Genomic DNA, 22,293 nt, shown 5'->3' on the forward strand with positions numbered 1-22,293 from the left:
CAGACCTGGATAGTATATCAGCAAAATCTTACATTTTAGCTTTCATGGCCTTTATAATAAGCACTTCCAAAGTGCAATGTAAGCATTCTAAAGGGGAACATTACAGCATATAGAAGTGAAACATAACAATGTGATAAAAATATTCCAGGAGGTTCCCATAGACTGCATTAACAGACGTATCAAAGCTTACTGAATATAATAATTTTTCACCTTTTTTTAATTTACTCATCTTATTTTAATTCACTTTATTCTGTGTCATTCTACAATTCCATGCATTTTACTACTCCCCTATCTTAGCATAAGTTATATTCCTGTCATTCCTGAGCTTCCTGGGTAATAAATATAATGAAAGAACTGCAAAATATGGAGATATACACACATAGATAGATAGAGAGAGAGAGAGAGAGAGAGAGATAGATAGATAGATAGATAGATAGATAGATAGATAGATAGATAGATGTAATAGCTGCTATTATTCTAAAATAACTGAATTGAGTATGAACAGTTGTATATGAGAAATATACAGTTATTACACTTTAAAAACAGCAACAAACTAGGATCAATTTTAAATTTTCTTTATTTTCATTCTTTTCTGATCTAAATTTAAATTACAATCGAAATGTTGTAACAATGATATCTATATGAACATTGAGAGAACAGGAATGTTGTCCGGCATTAAGTCTGCGTAGACTCATCTGAGATGGACAAAGACAAATGGTCCAGTGCTCCGATTTCTGCAACCAAAAGAAAAAGAAGTAATACAATAATATTGAATAATAGGTTATAGACCAGGATTGTACTAAAGCAAAACAATCACTTCATTCAATAAAGATGCAGCAAATGCACGTAATCCAGGGATGACACTTTTATCATTACTGTACCTTTGAGACGTAGATATGCAAGAAACTCAAGGACAGTTTGTTCTGTGCTATCATCAAATGAATGCTGCTGCGTACCTATAGAAATAATACAACATATACTTCAATTCAAGACACAAGGGCTGCTCACATATTATATCTAGGCTCAAATACCAATTCTAGTCAAAATAAAACATATACTAACTAGGAAAAAAAAAAAAAGATAGATAAATAAATAGATATAGGAGATAGATAGAGATAGATAGACATACAGACAGATTAGATAGATAGATAGATAGATAGATAGATAGATAGATAGATAGATAGATAGATAGATAGATAGATAGATAGATAGATAGATAGATAGATAGATAGATAGATAGATAGATAGGAGAAGCAGTATCTAAGAGGACTCTATGAGGAACACTATCTATAGGGGGCTCTATGAGGGGCACTATCTAGAGGGGGCACTATGAGGAGCACTATCTACAAGGGGAACTGTGTGTGTGTGTGTGTGTGTGTGTGTGTGTGTGTGTGTGTGTGTGTGTGTGTGTGTGTGTGTGTGTGTGTGTGTGTGTGTGTGTGTGTGTGTGTGTGGTGCATTACTTTACAGCATTTACCACAATTTTATTCATGGCACAGTGTTTGGTACTATTATACTCAGGAGCAGTGTGTAGCACTATTAAATTCAGGGGCACAGTGTATGATACTATTATATTTAGGAGCACAGTGTATGGTACTATTATATTCAGGGGCACAGTGTAAGGTACTATTATATTCAGGACCACAGCATGTAGCTCTATTATATTCAGGAGCACAGTGTATGATAATATTATGGTTAGGAGCACAGTGTATGGTACTATTAAATTCGGGGGCACAGTGTATGGTACTATTATATTCAGGGGCACAGTGTATGGTACTATTATATTCAGGAGCACAGCATGTAGCACCATTATATTCAGGGGCAAATTATATGATACTATTATCTTTAAGAGCATAAAGTGTGGCAACATGAGAATTTTCTCTTCATTTATAGGTGCGGAAATTTTATAAAAGTGAGGAGCCAAAGACATCTGAGCAGCAAACTCTGCAGAAATGGGTTGTGGCCAGGAGAAGTCATCGTAGAGGTCTGGACCAGATGGAAAAGAAAAGAGAAAAACAAAAACTCCAATCTAAAAAGTCTTCACCAGTGAGTTACTAAATGTAAACGTTTATTCTCTATGTGACTGATCAGTACTGTAGTCACTGTATGATCTGCAGCGAGATGATGGGTGTATTGTTCTTTTTTTGTGAAACAGCAACTCCCAGGATATCCTTATCATTGTTCTGTCTATACTGGGAGCTGTAGTTTTTTGCAGTACAAACTTATATGGCAGGGGTTAAACTGAATTTGCAAATGGTCTCTGTACTGAGCTGTATTTGTGCTTGTACTGTATCTATGTACTGAGCTTGGTTCTGGTGCTGTATATATGTACTGAGGAAGAAACAAGAAATTGGATCCAGCGAGGAGACTGTATGATTCTGTTAAAATGTAGGAATCTTCTTCCAAGTTTTAATGAGATAAAGGATAAAACAAGTGCAGTGAATGTGAAGAAATTTCCCAAGTAAGCAATGACTAAGGACGCAGTCAGCGTCAGAAACGCGTAGGCACCACTACATTTGCTGTTTATCCCTCCATTGCTTACTTGGGAAATTTCTTCACATTCACTGCACTTGTTTTATCCTTTATCTCATTAAAACTTGGAAGAAGATTCCTACATTTTAACAGAATCATACAGTCTCCTCGCTGGATCCAATTTCTTGTTTCTTCCTATGTCTACACGTGTGCCGACATGGGGATCCGTGCTAGAGTGACTCAGCATATCTGCAAGATAGGTGAGCTGGAGGAACCCTCCTACATTTTTTTCTATATGTACTGAGCTTGGTTCTGGAGTTATATACATCACAACAACCAAGCTCAATACATATATACACCAAAGAAAATCTCAGAACATATATACAACGCCAGAACCAAGCTCAGAATATAAATACAGCACCAGAACAGAGCTCGGTACATATATACAGCACCACAACAAAGCTTAGTACATATATAGAGCACCACAACAAAGCTCAGTACATAAATACAATACCAAAACCAAGCTCAGTACATATATACAGCACCAGAACCAAGCTCAGTACATATATACAGCACGATAAGCAAGCTCAGTACATATATACAGCACCACAACAAAGCTCAGTACATAAATACAATACCAAAATAAAGCTCAGTACATATATATAGCATCAGAACTAAGATCAGTAAATAAATACAGCACCAGAACAAAGCTCAGTACATATATACAGCATCAGAACAATCTCACTACATATATACAGCACTAGAACAAAGCTCAATACATAAATACATTATACCAACCAAGCTCAGTAAATAAATACATAATACCAACCGAGCTCAGTACATAAACACAGCACCAGAAGCAAGCTCAGTACATATATACAGCAGCAGAACTAAGCTCAGTACATAAATACAGCACCAGAACCAAGCTGGTGCTGTATTTATGTACTGAGCTTGTTCTGGTGCAGTATTTATGTACTGAGCTTGCTTCTGGTGTTGTATTTATGTACTTAGCTTGGTCCTGGTACCATATCTGTCCATTAGCCGTGAGATTTGTCGTGGCTTACTGCACACGCAGCATTGTCTTCCACCCTTCTGACAGTGTACAGTGTAACTAAATGGGCTGAGCACGCTAAGGATATTGAATGTGCGCACATAGGTCTGTACATAATGGGTGAGTGAAATATAATGTGTGGGTAGGTAGGTATGCACGCTTATGTAATTATATACATAGTGTCGAAATTCACACTAAAACATTCTGGACAGGGAATTTCCTTATTTAGAGTCCACTTTAACCCCTTCGCGCTCAGGTCAGTAATAGTACGTCCTGCTAAGTAGAACGTTCGTGCTCAGGTCAGTACTATTACTGACCTGAGTAAACACGGCGCCATTTAATCCCGGCGCGTGTTTGAGCTGTGATACCTGCTGTTTCCGACAGCAGGCTATCACAGCTTAGTGTGCAGGGACCGATCGCGGTGGTCCCCGCCGATTAACCCCTTAGAAGCCGCGTTCAATAGCGATCGCGGCTTCTTAGGGGTTAAGCTGCCATCGCCGGCCTGCTACACGATAGCGGGCCGCGATGGCTACTATGGCAACCAGAATCCCAACAATGGACTCTGGCTATGCCATAGACGGAAGCCTAGTGGGTCCCGACAAAGTCAGGACCCACTATGCTTGCTGTCAGCGAACAGCTGACAGCTCTAATACACTGCACTACGCATGTAGTGCAGTGTATTAGAATAGCGATCAGAGCCTCCTGCCCTCATGTCCCCTAGTGGGACAAAGTAAAAAAAGTGTGAAAAAGTAAAAAAAAGTTGTGTAAAAATAAGAAAATAAAAGATTTAAAAGTAATAAAAGTAAAAGTCCCCCTTTTTCCCTTATCAGTTCTTTATAATTAATAAAAATATATAAATAAACAAATGAACTATACATAATTGGTATCGCCACGTCCGTAACGTCCTGAACTACAAAACGATGTCGTTATTTATCCCGCGCGGTGAACGCCGTAAGAGAAAATAATAATAAACTGTACCACAATCACAATTGTTTGGTCACTTCACCTCCCAAAAAATGGAATAAAAAGAGATCAAAAAGTCGCATGTACCTAAAAATGGTACTGATCGAAACTACAGTTCGTTACGCAAAAAATAAGTCCTCGCACGACTTTCCTGATGGAAAAATAAAACAGTTATGGCTCTTAGAATAAGGTAACACAAAAAATAAATTATATTTTACAAAATGTATTTTATTGTGCAAACGCCATAAGACATAAAAAAAAACTATAAACATCTGGTATCGCCGTAATCGTATCGCCCCGCAGAATAAAGTGAATATGTCATTTATAGCGCACGGTGAACGCTGTAAAAATTTTTTGATAAAAAACATTAGTAAAATTGCTGTTTTTTTAGTCACCACGCCACCTAAAATTAGAATAAAAACTGATCAAAAAGTCGCATGCACCCCAAGAAAACTACAATGGATTCCTCAAGGTCTCTAGTTTCCAAAAAGGGGTCACTTTTGGGGGGTTTCCACTGTTTTAGCACCACAAGACCTCTTCAAACCGGACATGGTGCCTAATAAATTAAATTTACTCTACTTTGCTCTAAATTCCTGTGAAACGCCAAAGGTACCTTTGGGGCTCTGCAAATGCGACATGGCACCCGAAAACCAATCCAGCAAAATCTGTGCTCCAAAGAACACATAGCGCTCCTTTCCTTCTAATACCTCCCATGGGCCCAAACGGCAGTTTATGGCCACAAATAGGGTATTGCCGCACTCAGGACAAATTTGGCAACAAAATGGGGTATTTTATTCGTTGTGAAAATAAGACATTTTGAGCCAAAACTACATCTTATTGGAAAAAAGTTTTTTTTTTTAAATTCACAGCCCAATTCAAATAAGTTCTGTGAAAAAACTGTGGGGTCTAAATGGTCACAACACCCATAAATAAATTCCTTGAGGGGTTTTGTTTCCAAAATGGGGTCACTTTTGGTGGGTTTCCATTGCTTTGATACCTCTGAGGCTCTGCAAATGCGACATGGCACCCGAAAACCAATCCAGCAAAATCTGGACTCCAACAAACGCATTGCGCTCCTTTCCTTCTGAGGCCTCCCATGGGCCCAAACAGCAGTTTATCACCACAAATGGGGTATTGCCGCACTCAGGACAAATTGGGCAACAAAATGGGGCATTTTGTTCCCTGTGAAAATAAGAAATTCTGATCAAAAATGACATCTTATTGGAAAAATTGTCATTCTTTTAATTTCACAGCCCAATTCAAATACGCGCTGTGAAAAAACTACGGGGTCAAAATGGTAACAATAACCATAAATTAATTCCTTGAGGGGTGCAGTTTCCAAAATGGGGTCAGTTTTGGGGGATTCCTACTGTTTTGGCACCTCAACACCTCTCCAAACCTGGCATGCTGCCTAAAATATATGCTAATAAAAAAGCACCACCAAAATGCACTAGGTGCTTCTTTGCTTCTGGGGCTTGTGTTTTAGTCCACGAGCGCACTAGAGCCACATGTGGGACATTTCTAAAAACTGAAGAATCTGGACAATGCATATTTAGTTGTGTTTCTCTGGTAAAACCTTCTTTGTTACAGAAAAAAAATAGAATAAAATTGAAATTCAGAAATAAAAACGAAATTTGCAAATTTCACCTCCACTTTGCTTTAATTCCTGTGAAATGCCTGAAGGGTTAAAAAAACTTTCTAAATGCTGTTTTGAATACTTTGAGGGGTCTAGTTTTTAAAATGGGGTGCTTTATGGGGGTTTCTAATACATAGGCCCCTCAAAGCCACTTCAGAACTGAACAGGTACCTTAAAAAAAAGGCTTTTGAAATTTTCTTAAAAATATGAGAAATTGCTGTTTATGTTCTAAGCCTTGTAACGTCCAAGAAAAATAAAAGAATGTTCAAAAAATGATGCCAATCTAAAGTAGACATATGGGAAATGTGAACTAGTGACTATTGTGGGTGGTATAACCGTCTGTTTTTCAAGCAGATGCATTTAAATTCTGAAAAATGCAATTTTTTCTAAATTTTCTCTAAATTTTGCAATTTTTCTCAAATAAAGACTGAATATATCGACCAAATTTTACCACGAACATGAAGCCCAAAGTGTCACGAGAAAACAATCTCGGAATCGCTTGGATAGGTTTAAGCATTCCGACGTTATTACCACATAAAGTGAAATATGTCAGATTTGAAAAATGGGCTCTGAGCCTTAAGGCCCAAACTAGGCTGCGTCCTTAAGGGGTTAATATAGGGTGTATTTGGAATACCGTAATTGAATTATTTTATTATTAGAATAATTTTCCATGGCGCGATACAACGCGAAACACCGCAACCCCCCCACCCCCCCCGGCACGTATGTTTTTGACCACAAAACAGGGCACCTGTTGTTAAAAATTTTAATCTCACCCCTTGATAGACAGAAAGATAGATAGATAGATAGATAGATAGATAGATAGATAGATAGATAGATAGATAGATAGATAGATAGATAGATAGATAGATAAACAAATGGATCCAGCAGCACCGGTATAGTGTGGGTGCAAGTCCAAGGGAGCAGACCAAGATCCCAATTGTATACAATGCAAAAAATAGGCAGCTCTCCGTTGTTTTAGGTGAAAAAAAGTGGGTAGCTTGAGAAAGGCTCCAGGAGAAGGAGCTGAACCGTTGCACATGGGACAATAAAGTACCCACTTTTTTTCACCTAAAACAACGAAGTGCTGCCTATTTTTTGCATTAGATAGATAGATAGATAGATAGATAGATAGATAGATAGATAGATAGATAGATAGATAGATAGATAGATAGATAGATAGATAGATAGATAGATAGAGATAGATAGATAGATAGATAGATAGATAGATAGATAGATAGATAGATAGATAGATAGATAGATAGATAGATAGATAGATAGATAGATAGATAGATAGATATTATAAACAGTCATAAAACTTTACTTATAAATCATTGGGAAAATTTTATTTATGATAAATGAATATTATCGTCACAAAGCAGAATACCAATACTTGTTCTGTGTGTGGATTATCCAGTCTACGGCACATAGAGGTGTTTATTCTAGTCCTGGTATAAATTTGCATTAAGGAAGAGGCCACATGCAGCGACTGCGGTACAGCCAGAAACCGGAACAGTGTGCGGTAAAAGTGCATACCATAGAGGTTTTAGTTCGCCACGGTACTGCACTTTGGCCGAACCTAAGCTGTAAAAAAGAGTTTTCATTCCAATACAGAAGGATCTCAAAAGAGTCAGTGTTACTGGGCATGGATGAAAAGCCTGATGACTACTCCTAGGTTACTACCTACAAAGAACCAAATGCCGCTGGTACCTATATCCCTGTCACAGCTCATTCAGTCAGACATGGTTCTTACCAAATATATCTCTTCCAGATTTGAACAATTCATCCACTATCTCCCTTTTTCCGGCCATTTCTCCTTTATCGTTCAGTGTTCGATGAGCATCTGGCCACACAAAAGACGTTTAGTAATTGGAAATGCTTACAATATGGACATCCCTTTCTGTACTGTCTCAGAAGCTTGTACACAGATTCCTAACTAACCATATATTATATACATTTCTTTAGTTTATTATCGGGCAGTATATGGAAATACATAATAATAATAATAATAATAATAATAATAATAATAATAATAATAATAATAATAATAAAGGTGGCAATAGACATTACAACAATTTCAGATCTGCCAAGAATCAAATTTTTTGGGGGCCCATAGACATTGAACCTCATTTATGCAGACAAGAACTGCCGGTGTTTCCTTTAGCAGCCAGTCACTGCTTTTATATTTATATTTCGGTTGTCAGGGATAACACCTATTCTGACGATTTAGATCGATGGCCACCTTAAAGAGAATGTATGAGATTAGAAGAAAGGGTCTGCTTTTTTTCCGAAAGAGCACATTTCTGGTCCAGGATTGTCTGGTATATCAGATAGAATGGGACTAAGCTGGTCATAGCCCAAGGACAAGAAATGTGCTGTTTTGGAAAAAAATCTGAAGCTTTTTTTTAATTTCGATACAAACTTTTAAATCTGCTTAGAGCTTGTGTGCAACCCACCAACTTGGTATTGACAGGAGAAGAGACTGCCCTGCCGCTTACACATTACAAGCGTTCTCTTTTCCAGCTGACAGTGTAATAGCATGCTATTGCGCACACTCAGCTTCCTCTTTGATACAGTAAAGGTATCAATGCGCCTTTCCCTGTAGACCTGACCAAAAACTTCTATATAAATGTGCATGCGTGTCCACCAGCAGAAGCATCCCTCGATGGACATGCATATTGACATACCTAATAAACACCCGGGGATGAGGAAATGCTACATCACAAGAACAAATACAATACATTTTTAATAAGTTCAATTTAAAATTATGAGTTTCATTTTTTACTTCTTCAATGATGGGATAACCCCTTTAAGCGTGCATATTGTTGTTTTTTTTTAGTAAGAAGAGGGAGATATGCAACTGCCAGACACCTCTACCTCTAAATTAAAGGGGTATTGCAATCTAAGGCCTCGTGCACACTTCAGTGTTTTTTTTCAGTGTGCTAGCCGTTTTTCTTACGGCTAGCACACTGACCCATTAATTTCAATGGGGCCATGCACACTTCAGTTTTTTTGACGGCCCCGTTGCTCCGTTCCGATCCAAAGTAGAGCATGTCCTACTTTGGTCAGAGAATCCGTTAACGTGAGGCCCATGCAAGTCAATGGGGCCGTCAAAAAAACTGAAGGCACACGGAAGGCATCCGTGTGCCGTCCGTGTGCCGTCCGTGTGTGACGGAGCCGTTGCCTAGCAACCGCCGGGCGGGCAGAAAAACATTATAAAAATATTACACTAATCGGCAGCCACTTGTCTCTATCAATAACTGATAGAGAAAAGTGGCTGCTGATTAAAAATAAAATAAAAAGGATTTCATACGTACCCGGTCGTTGTCTTGGTGACGAGTCCCTCTTCTTCCTCCAGTCCGACCTTCTTTTGTGACGCGGCAGCCTGTGATTGGCTGCAGAGGCCGCTGCAGCCTGTGATTGGCTGCAGAGGCGGTCACGTGGGATGAAGCGTCATCCCTGGAGGCCGGCCTTCTGACGTCATCCTGACGTGCGTGACCGCCCCTACAGCTTGTGATTGGCTGCAGCGGCGACATGGATTGAACGTCATCGCTGGAGGCCGGACAGGAGGAATGTAAGTATGAACTTTTTTTTATTACATTAAAATTTTATTTTCCGCGCACCGAGCATGGTACTGTCTAGGTTGCTGAAAGAGTTACCGCCGATCAGTGCAGCCCATTAACTCTTTCAGCACCCTGGACAGTACCATGCTCGGCGCACGGAAACGGAAACACGGAGTGCACACGGAAACCACACGGCCGCTAAAACGGGTTCACGGACCCGTCAAAAGCGGCCGTGAAATCGGTGATGTAAGTGTGCACGAGGCCTTAGACTGTTATGACATATCACTAGGATATGCCACAACATTTTGATCAGTAGGGTGCCAATCAATAAGTAATGGCATATGCTAGCCCTATCCCATCGCTTACTATGATAGGAGTACTACTTTAACTCAATATCTGTAAACGATGACATCACTTGATCTAATCTGAGTGCCCAGGAGAGTCTCAGCCCCTGCTGCACATCCTCAATTTATACAAAATGTCTAATATTTTTATCTAAATCCAGAGTATTTCCACATTCATTTATCAGCTCCGATATCCCCTTCAATTACTGAATTGTACTTGTTTTATTTAAGTCCAGTCCCCACATAACTGCTCCTGTTTTTCATAGTATAATTGCTGTGTTATTTTTAGAGTAAAACTAGACAGATCCCAATACATGGCATGATAATACTTACGAGGTCCAAGAAGGTAACCTGCACTGTTCAGAGTCCATCCTCTCTTATCTTTTGGCTAAAACATATTAATTAAATAAAGAAGAAAAAAATAAAAAGGAATATAATAAACAACGAAAAAACGATATATAACAAACAATTTATAGATACCATTAAAACTCGAAACAATACTGAAAGAGGATCTGTCAGGTCTCCTGACATGTCTGTTTTAGTAAATACTTGATTTCTCCATTAAATAACTATTTTGAAGCATCTTTACTTCGAACTCTGCATTGTACCGTTCCTCTATTATTCCTCTTGGAAATTTAGGAATACATTTCCTAAATTTAGAAAGTACTTACTGCTAAGAATTACAACGTAGTTATTGTTTTCTTACCATTATAGCATAGCCGAAACATTCAGCTGCCAGGCCGCAGAGGAGAAAAGAAACACACAGCAGAGCCTGAGAAACACGCATCTAGAAAGTGAAAAGATCATGAGAGATAGGCACTTTCTGATGATTTAGATACATTATTAGCAAGTGTAAACAGTTTACGTCCAATAACTCTAATGTTCACGGCCAACATTTGTTGGACTATCTTTACAGTCAATTACACCATCTAACTGTATGCAACTGTTCACATTATTATCTATAATACTCCCTCACCTTTTGTGGGATACGAGCCACTTTCAAAAATGACATGTTGTACTGAACCACACAGAATATTAATGGAGAAAGAACCTACTAAAATAAGGACCTATTAATCCTGCCTTCCCATCAGGCTCAGCATGAGTCTCTACTACACTTCACTACATTTTCCCATGTCCTCTCTAACTCCTCCTTACTCCCGCTCACCTCAATCATCCCAGTTTGCATCCCATTTTCTCGCCTCCTCTTCAAATACAACCTACTACAACATTTTTACACCACGACCAGGCGACACACAGGCTCCTCCACCGCACACTAATAGATTTTGAACACATGTCTCTCTTCCTCACTCCCATCACATGCTGTATCTGCACTTTACAAACTACTCCTCTCACAATGTTCTTAGCAGCTCCCACCATATTGTAATCTTGTAAGGCTTGGCAGAAAGTTAACGGAGGCAAAGTGGACCTTATATTGAGAAACGTTTGTAATGTTTTATTTCATGAAAATTTCAACTAAACCTTGAATTTTCATATAAAATTAGGACCTAGTGGTATGGCCCTTACTTTAGTGTTCACCGCCAGTTATAAGGTTTTGACCGTGGTACCAGGTTCCAATAATGTTATGACCTCCCTGGTGTCACTTGTGGACGATAGCTAAAATCCAGACAGTCAGTATCAGTTTGATCGGACTTCTAGTCACACACCAAGTCTCTCATGACCATCTGGCATGAATGCGGTCTGCAGGATGTGTGGTTATGGCACCAAGCTTAGGCAGCCCAATACTGGGGATCTGACTTGACTGGGGTCATGACTTTCTAGCATATCTATTGATTTAAAGTGACTGTCCACCTTTTAATAAAATATTCTTTTAGTACAACATTCTGTGCTGATTAATTTCTTAATATATTTTATAGCGGTCAACGTTTCAAATCCCCTGCATAGACATAGATTTTGATTGACAAAATTCAAACTGACCTCAGCCACCACTAGACGGAGCTTACTGCACACTGTTTAACCCCTTTAAGGCACACTTTTTGGGCCTTAAAGACACTTTTAGAGATTTTTTTCTTTATTTTTGCATCGACACATTCTGAGATTCATAACAATTTTATTTTTCCCATTGGCATAGCTATATGGGGACTTGTTTTTTGAAGGATGAGCTTTTATTTTTTTAGTGGCACCATTTTGAATTACTTTTAAGTTATTGATATTGATTAATTGCCACTAAGGAACTTCAGCCTAACATTGTTTGATCCCTAATATAATACATTGCAGAGCCTAATTGTTATATAACCATTTCAGGCTTGGGGGCGTTGTTAGGGATCTTTACCATGGCAATCCATTCTTCACCGGGAGCCCCCTCCCTCAGTCTAAGCACTGAAGATGCTTTGGTCGCGATTAAGGGTTGCATCTAACGGGTTAAACAACCAAAATCAGATTAATCCCTAAGCCATTAGGCACTGTGCCCTGTAAGTGTCTGTCACAAGGGGTTAAGCATTAAACTTAACAATAAAAGGGTATGCAGTAAGCTCATAGGCTCCCCCTAGAGGCAGCTGAAGGCAGTCAGAATTATGTAATTTAATGCAATGGCTGTCCTGGAGATTTTAGATGAAAACCTATTTGAACCTATTTAGATGAAAAATAAAACAAAATGTTTCTTAAAGTTGACATTTTTAAATAAGTCTTGTATATATAACCTTATTCCAAAACACAGAGTTTGCCTACTCTACTTACTGTTCTTCCCTCTACCAATACAGGTGATAATTGTACAGGAGATAAATGTATCTGTGCTCATTCATTACACAATAAGGCTGCAAATAACGTGTCACTGTGACTGTCATATACATTTGTTATTTAGTATCTTCAAGTAAATTGCTTCTATTGAGTAACCAGTCACTTAGAGGTAATATGCTTCATTAAAGCACACTTATATTCTAGTTCACTGTATCTTCTTCAACCCTTGTAATAGATCACTGTAATATGTTACTGCAATGTTATATGTAGAGAAATTAAACATAGGAGATATCCACTTCAGCTCTTCATTATATTTATGATGAGTTCAACATATTTAGAGACATGTTGAATTTAATAAAACGTGAACAACCAGGCATCTAAGGTCAAAACAATCCAAAAAATATAAATATATATCTCCATTGTTTACAATGTAGAGCAGCTCAATGTGGGTGGGATTCCAATGTGATTGACAGCTCTGCTCTGAAACTAAGGGTCATGCTACACAACTACATCATTGCACCTTCGTCCTAATTCTGTAATAGTGTTATTCTACTTTTCATTGATCCAGATTGATGTTTAGCTTTAGTTCTTATTTTCTCTCTCCCTGCCTGTTATTCTTATGCGGATACTATGCGAACTATATGTTTTTGCTGTAAGTGTGTGACGTAGGGTATTTATACCTTTACACTTGCCTACTCTTCACTTTATGGGTTTGAGGGGAGGAAGGGGATGTGTTTTGAACAACGTTTTGTACTGTATTATTACTGATAAAAACTTCAATAAAAACGATTTGATCAAAGGTCATGTTACAGTAACACATGTTCCTGTACATCACAGTCATCTTAATTGTAAAACATTAATGTATGTAGACATCTGTATTTGTCCAGTGGTGTAAGTTACACCTTTAGTTAAACAACCTTAATATTAGTTGAATATATTGGATTTCTCCTAATTTTAGTAATTTAATAATGTAGTAACTTTATACAACAGTCTATTTTGCTATTATAAGAATCTTGAACAGCACATGGATCTTGGTTTGTGACCTGCTTTGCTATATGATTCAGCATATAGCAGGGGAGGTCTTATAGACAATTGTTGACAATATTCAGTACTTAAAGTGGATCTGTCGATAGTTTAGTAATGCCCAATCTCCTAGCTAATCTAATAGGTGCTGTCACACTGATAATGCTAGTGACAATTGTGTCTCAAAAGGTTTATTATTTTAAAAGTTATGAGCTTTTTTTCTAAATATGCAAATGAGCCTATACTTGACAAATGGGCGTCAACAGCAGCGATTCTCCTGGGGTGGAGCTACCTCCAGCCTCTGACACTGTCCTATCAGCATGAAGCTGCTTCAAGCAGTATGGGAGAATCTGACTGGAGGGAAGGGGATCACTTAAAACAGCCATATCTAGGGTTCTGGTGTCATATGAAAAAGGAGATTCTAATCCTTCATATGACACCAGGATTGCAGTTCTAGCTGTAAAACAACCGGAGATATCACCAGTTGAAAACCCAGTAGGGAATAGAAGCTGTATACTATATAATAACACTGTGTTGCTGGGCAGGGAAGGGGGAGAAGCGGAATGCTGATTGGACAGCATCATACAGAAAACATTACACCACCCAGAGTGAAAAGAAAGAGTAACCTCCCATTTGGCAAGAATATAAATTAGTATATTAAGAAAAATGCTCATAACTTTGCAAATAATAAAAGTTTTTGAAAAAAAAAATCACACTGTAGTTATCAGCATCATAGCGCTTATTAGATTAGTTAGGAGATAGGTCCTTAACCCCTACCTGCACGAGAGAAGGGGGGTGGTAGAATCCAGCGCTTGATGGAGTAAAATGGAAACGATTTCCAAGTTTAATAGTCCAATTTGATAAAATCCAATGGTGTGAAGTCCTGGTGTGAAGAAAGCGAGAGGGGGGTATCCTCAGAACCCTACCTGCACGACTCTGTAACTATACGTCATCGCGGGAGGTTACTTCCTGCAGGGAGGTTACTTCTAGTTACTGAGTCGTTCCCGGTGCACACTGTCGGCGACAGTGTGCACCGGGAACCGGGAGATCAGCTGTCAGCGACAGCTGACACTCGACTCTTGCCGGCCAGTGATCCTTTGCCGCTGACTTAGGCAATTAACCCCTTATATGCGGCGATCGGTTTAGATCGCCGCATTTTAGGGGTTTCTAGCACATCGGCGACCCCACAATGAGTTTCCAAAATGGGGTCAATTTTGGGGCGTGTCCACTGTTTTGGTCCCTCCGGGGCATTGCAAACCCGACATGGCGCCGAAAACTATTCCAGAAAAATCTGTGTTCCAGAATCCAAAAGGCGCTCCTTCCGTCCTGAGCCCTGCCGTGGGTCCAAACATCAGTTTATGACCACATATGGGGTATTGCCGTAATCGGGAGAAATTGCTTTACAAATGTTGGGGGGCTTTTTCCTCCTTTATTCCTTGTAAAAATTAAAAAATTCTGTTTTAGCAGAAAAAAAGTAGATATTCATCTTCACAGACTAATTCCACTATATTCTGCAATAAAACTGTGGGGTCAAAATGCTAACTATACCACTAGTAAAATTCCTTGAGGGGTATAGATTCCAAAATGGGGACACTTTTGGGGGGTTATGAATGTTTAGGCACCACAAGACCTCTTCAAACTGGACATAGTGCCTTAAATATATTCCTAAAAAAAGGAAAATCCACTAGGTGCTGCTTTGCTTCTCAGATCGGTGCTTCATTCCATGACCACACTATGGCCACATATGGGATATTTCTAAAAACTGTAGAATCTGGGCATTAAATATTGAGTTGCGTTTCTCTGGTAAAACCTTCTGGGTTACAGAAAAAAATGTGTTACAAATGAATTTCGGCAAAAGAAATGTAATTTGTAAATTTCACCTCTACTTTGCTTTAATTCCTTTGAAACGCCTAAAGGGTTCAAATACTTTCCGTATTCTGCTTTGAGGGTTGCAGTTTTCAAAATCGGGTGATTTATGCGGACTTTCTAATATATAAGGCGCTCAAAGCCACTTCACAACTGAACTGGTCCCTGAAAAAATAGCCTTTTGAAATGTTCTGATAAATGTGAGAAATTGCTGCTAAAGTTCTAAGGCTTGTAACGTCCTAGAAAAATAAAAGAACGTTCAAAAAAACGATGCAAACATAATGTAGACATATGGGAAATGTTAAATAGTAACTATTATGTTTGGTATTACTATCTGTTTTACAAGTAGATACATTAAAATGTAGAAAAATGCTAATTTTTGCAAATTTTCTCTAAAATTTGGAAATTTTCACAAAATAATATTGAATTTATCGTCCAAATGTTTTCACTAACATAAAGTACAATATGCCATGAGAAAACAATCTCAGAATCGCTTGGATAGGTAAAAACATTCTAAAGTTATTACCACATAAAGCAATACATGTCAGATTTGAAAAAATCGTCTGTGTCCACAAGGCCAAAGCAGGCTCAGTTCTAAAGGGGTTAATAAACTAGTGACAGATCCTCTTTAACATGCTAAACGATTTTGTTAAAATGTGTCTCTTGGCTCTTGAAGTTACTGTGCAGAAAGTCTTCCAAGCTTATAGTACCAAAAGCAAGTGGTGCCTAGTGAAAGTGGACAGGCTAGAGGGAGGAAGGGTCAGATAAAAAAAATACTGCAGATAGGTGGCATAGGGCAAAGAACTCTTGCGGGCCAAACAGTCCATATATAACACGGCTGACCATTTATTTGAATAGCTGGCATTTATTACTAGGATCTATTGTACTCTGATTGGCCAAGAAGGACCACATCTCCACATCCACTTTTTTTTTTTTACGAAAGTGCCATTGATGCAGCCACATGGTCTTGTGCATTTTCATATACACCAACTTGTCATGCCCCTAGCAGATACCCGAATTTAAAGGACTTTGTTGCTGTGATTCCCATTTCCTATGGGTTGTATGAGTATGCATAGGGCTTCCCCTCTCCATAAACATAGTAATATTATCACATAGGGTAAGGGGATGAGGAACAATTTAAAAAAAACACACAACAAGATGGCACCAATGACCCAGCTAAAATCTGCTGAGAAGATCTTGTTGTGGTGCTCAACGCCCAACCAACCATTACTATACAAAAACACAAGAACACATATTGGGCTATATAGTCAAGCACTGGAGCTGAAAATTCCATGTGATAATAATGTCATACATTTTTATAAATTACTGTAACTTTCCAGGTTGAGTGCTTGACTATGGGGCCCAATATATGTTCTTGTGTATTAGGATGGACAATACTGATATTTACTTTGGAGCCTCAACTCTAAAGCTTTTTTTTAGGACAGTTAAGATAGATGTAAGTATATATAGACAGTTATCGATACAGAGGCTAGCCAAATTCAGGATAGGCCATACACTTTTACTGGCTGGGAACCCCCTTTAAAAGAACACTCCAGGCAAAACTGATCCACTGTGTTATTCCTAGTGCAGGGTTCTGAGAAGGGGCGGAGCATGACACAGAAATTCTCTCTTTGGCATTCTTTGAATTATGCATCACCCTCTCAGACTCTGCACTAGGAATAATACAGTCATATTATTCAGATACCAAAAAAGGTTGTCACTGCCAGGGACTAGTTCACATACTGTATCTACTTTTGTCCTGCAAAAAGTATGTAATTCTTACGAAGGACCGATAAAGAGGAATATGTTATTAATAAAAGGGTGCCTTGGGATTCAGTGCAATAATAGGACTGTAATGTGCATGAAATGAGGTCTCATTGCACTGAACAGGAGACTGTCTACAAACTCGAAGATCTGAAAATCGAGTCTGACTGAAGGGGTACAGCACACCCTAAAATAGCAAAAAAAAGAAAATTGAATATGCTTACAGTATAAAAACTTTCTGCACCAGTAAAGTGTTCCCCCATCATGTTTTGTTTACCTCAGCCCGGGAATGGGGCAGAATTTAAACAGTAAGTATATTACATTGTGTTATTTTCTTTACATTGACATTGCTAAGAATATTGTATAGTATATTGGGAATGTAGTCCTACAACGTAGCATCTACAGAATCAGGAGGAACTATAACTTTAGGGGATTAAAAAGTGTTAACACAAAAGTGAACACCCTTGATCTTGATAGGGATTGTGACCAAATTGTGCAAATATTTGGGATACATTTTTGCTTCAAATTACAAAGGTCACTATACAAGTAACAACATATTCAACCAGCAAGGCACATATATAGCCACTATCTGGTTTGTGGAGAGGGTAGACCACAACTCAGATGGCTCTGCGCTCCTTCCTCATGGGCGAGTGTAAACCTCTGAAGGTTTTATGTCTTCACAAGCAACTGCAAATTCGGCAAGCAAGGAAGTATTACAGGCCCAACAGCCATGATGCCCTTTAATCCTACAAGTGATGGGAGAGCAGAAAATAACAAGTATTGCCGTGGCAGCATGAACTAGTACCTGAAGGACATCCCATTTTGATTTATGCTCTGGAGGACCCTCTGCTCTGTGTTCATTTTATACCAGTAAAAAAATGTGTGTAAATCTGATCTGATTGACAACAAGTGCCTGTGCTCCTAAGAAAGGCTTTTTAGAAGCCCACACAGGCCCAAATATCTAGCCAGATAATGTGACCCTGCGCGACTGTTCAATCTCTTTATTTAACTGGTGTTTACTTAAAGTGTCAGCGGCCATTACAAGTCCAATAGGAGTTGTCATCCAGCTTTCCCAGATTTCAGAACTACTAATTTACATTGTTATACATAGGAATAGCTGTAGGGGTATATTCCAATACAACCAGGCACATTTGCTATTCAATGTTTTAGACATGCTGGTTGACAACTACAATGGTAGTGGTAATGGAGGCCATGTTGGTTGTCACCCAGATTTACCAGAAAGAAGAAAGAAATGGCTGCACAGAATTCTAATAACATGACAGAAGAGAACAACTAAATTATATTTACCTATGATTGTTTTGTATCTATATTTTGGGTGGAAATGTTTTATCAAGCAGCATAATCAGCTATACAAAACCGTCAATGGAAATGTGTTCATTGACAGGTCTGAAAATAATACTTATAATCATTTCATTCTAATGTCAGAACTTAAAGAGTTATTCCTAGAATGGACATTTAGTGTCTGATCAATGGAGGACCCCACCGTTCTGACCCCTACTGTGTGCTAGAATTGGGTTTCCAACCCGCCCTTTTAGTCCTCACTGTACCCCGAGCAGTGAGGCGGAGCTTTAATGGATCGGTGGTCAAGTTTGCACCTGCCACTCCATTCAATGTCTGAAGGACTGATGGAAACAGCCGAGCGCTGCACTCAGCTGTCTCCGTCAGTCCCATAGACTTTGAATAGAACAGCATCTCGCATGCTCGATTGCCAATCCAATCAAATTCTCCTCACTGCAGTTGTGCGATGAGGAGAAACAGGAATTCAGGACCCCAATTCTAGAGATTGATGGGGGTCCCAGTGAATAGGTGATAATAGACCATTCTGGGAATACCCCTTCAACAATTGTACAGCGATGTCACATACAATAGGCGCTGCTTCTCTCTTCCTGCAGAAGCTGTTTGCCGCATATCCCTTTGGAGGAAGTTCCTTCTCTTGTGCTAACCACTGATTGACTGACATATAGTGCTCCCTCTGTTGAAAAAAGAGGTTCTGCAGCAGTTGCATTGTGTATTATAAAATCCTGTGTCCAAGCTGCTGCACACAATTATAATACAGAACTGAAATACTGCAGACTTTCTTTAAAAAAAAAAGGATAAGGGCATTTATATCAATTAATCAATGGGTACAGGAAACTCACCCTTACTCTTCAAAAAGAGGTTGTGCAGCAGTTGAGGTGTGTATTTTACAGTTCTGTGTCCCGGTTGCTTCAGGACCTCATAACGCACACCTCAGCTGCCGACCTTATTTTTGAGAATGATGAGGGCATTTCATATCAATGAATTAATAGTGGACACATACCTCGTGTATTGCTCTAAAAGAGGCTGTGCAGCAGCTGCAGTGATTATTATAGGGAATAAAGTACCCCTACTATAAATTATAAAGAGCAGCTGAAGTCATCTGAGAGTTCTGCGACCTGTACATCTGTATATATGGACTCATCCCGTAATATTTGTATAATTTACAGTAGGGGGGATATTATCCCATATATACATTGACTTGTCGACAACAGGTGAAAAGATACTACACAAAATATACTGTGAATAAACCTGTGCCGTCCCTCCAGTGGCCCCAAACCTTTGGCTCTCCAGCTGTTGTAAAGCTACAACTCCCAGCATGCCTTGACATCCGGAGGATGGGAGTTGCAGTTCCGCAAAAGCTGGAGAACTGTAGGTTGGAGACCCTTTCTATAATGTAGTTCATTGCTAGTAAAGATGATCAAACAATAGAAAATGTATACATTTCTGATTATGCCGCATATGATATGACATGCAAGAAATGCTGCAAATCTTACCTTTCTCTATAAAATTGTTTTAAGTCGAAATCAAAGGAGAAGAATATTTTCTTTTTGTCTTGTTTTCAAATTTTCGTTATTTATCTTATTTGCCGATGCGGTGGCAAGAATATTGCAAGCTTGATGTTACTCAGCCACCCGTTGACTGTTGGAAAATCCTGGCTACTTAGTGGCTATTTATATACTGAAGGATCATTTTTTATTATTATTGAGGAGGGAGAAAAGGAGGAGATAAAAAGGCAAATACGCAAAAAGGTTTGTGATTAGGTGAATGCTATTATTTTTCAACAGGAAAATTAGTTTGATAGCCGTAATTGCCTATAATTGACTTCCGGCTTATGTCGATAAATTTCATTCAAAGGTGCATTCTCCATAGTTTTGCTTTTCTCCCGCTTGCCCCCAAGGACCCTTGTTTTTATCTGTTTACTCTTTACAACTTAACAGGATTTTTTTTTAGCTAATATCTCGGTCTTATTAAAGTTTGACAGATGTGCTGCCCCTAGTAGGCAGAGTGCTCTTGACTCTTTATGGGTACCCACAAGGAGTAAAATGAATTTTATGTTGGATACCTTTTAGCACAGGTAACATAAAGAAAATAAAGTACAAAAAAAGAAAAATATTTGACTATCTTTTTTAGATAAAATTTACATTATGGAAACTATTACCCCTTTGGCGGTGGCATTCTTGGTCTTCAGTGGTAACCAGTAACCTGCCAGAGCAAGTCAAAGATAGATACATGGATAATAGATAGATAGATAGATAGATAGATAGATAGATAGATAGATAGATAGATAGATAGATAGATAGATAGATAGATAGATAGATAGATAGATAGATAGATAGATAGAAAAAATTACAAAAAAGTTTTGCTTTTTAAATTTTTGGTGATTTGTCTGCTCATAATAAAAATGAAAAACACTGAATTAATTAAGCTAATCTTGAAAATGAAAGCCTTTAAAGTCTAAAGTAAAAATAGTTGTGATATTCAAAGCGGTTTCAAAGATATTATCGTTTAAACAAGTGCATGTCAGAAATGGAAAATTTGACCTGGCACAGGGGCATCAATGACCCTTGGTCATAAAAGGGTTAATACCAAATGTTAATGGCTGCACGTGGGCACATGTGGGCGAGGTTTTCAGCTGCATGCGGCCATTGCTATGTGTGTCCTCACCTTAATATGCAAAACGATACCCATAGGACCCACAGGCAGGGGCGTAGCTAAAGGCTCATGGGCCCCGATGCAAAAATTCTTACTGGGCCCCCTCCCCCTGCAAACTTCTCATGGCCGACGGTCCGCAGCTTTCAGCTGCATCGCTGGGTCTCCTAAGTGACCCAACAATGCAGCACTAGCAGCCGGGGGCATCACTAAGGCTGGGTTCACACACCCTATTTACGGACGTAATTCGGGCGTTTTAGCATTGAATTACGTCCGAAAATGCGGCTCAAAAGCGTTGGCAAACATCTGCCCATTCATTTGAATGGGTCTTACGATGTTCTGTGCTGACGGTCATTTTTTTTTACGCGCCGCTGTCAAAAGGCGGCGCGTAAAAAAGACGCCCACGTCAAAGAAGTGCCTGTCACTTCTTCAGACGTAAATGGAGCCAATTTCCATGGACTCCATAGAAAAACAGCTCCAATTACGTCCGTAATGGACGCAGCGAAAGACGCCTCAACATGCCATTACGGCTGAAATTACGGTGCTGTTTTCTCCTGAAAACAGCCCCGTAATTTCAGCCGTTACGGACGCTGCCGTGTGAACATACCCTCAGGGCTTAAAATGTCAGGGTAAATAGCCCCAATACATATGTGTGTATAGGAGATAGCATATCTATAGCACTACGACCCTATAAACTATGGATAGGATTAGATACATTGGCTCAGCAGACAGTATCACACATGATTGGATTAGATACAGTTGCTCAGAAGGCAGTATCACACATGATAGGATTAGATACAGTGGCCCAGCAGACAGTATCACACATGATAGGATTAGATACAGTGGCTCAGCAGACAGTACCACACATGATAGGATTAGATACAGTGGCTCAGCAGACAGTACCACACATGATAGGATTAGATACAGGGCCCAGCAGACAGTATCACACAT

The 22,293-nt window shown here is 39.0% G+C and overlaps 1 protein-coding gene across 1 annotated transcript; it reads right to left on the bottom strand.

Moving 5' to 3' along the window:
- Positions 1 to 580: 580 nt before the first annotated feature.
- LOC142661443 (galanin peptides-like) lies at positions 581 to 20,339 on the bottom strand. The gene is made up of 6 exons (XM_075838835.1): positions 20,187 to 20,339; positions 10,733 to 10,813; positions 10,360 to 10,414; positions 7,873 to 7,962; positions 882 to 956; positions 581 to 734 (listed from the first exon to the last, which is right to left on the bottom strand). The coding sequence occupies exons 2-6, from the start codon at positions 10,811 to 10,813 to the stop codon at positions 676 to 678; spliced, it is 360 nt and encodes a 119-aa protein (XP_075694950.1). The 5' UTR covers positions 20,187 to 20,339; the 3' UTR covers positions 581 to 675.
- Positions 20,340 to 22,293: the final 1,954 nt, after the last annotated feature.

This window comes from Rhinoderma darwinii, chromosome 10 (assembly GCF_050947455.1).
Source record: "Rhinoderma darwinii isolate aRhiDar2 chromosome 10, aRhiDar2.hap1, whole genome shotgun sequence".
Taxonomy (NCBI): domain Eukaryota; kingdom Metazoa; phylum Chordata; class Amphibia; order Anura; family Rhinodermatidae; genus Rhinoderma; species Rhinoderma darwinii.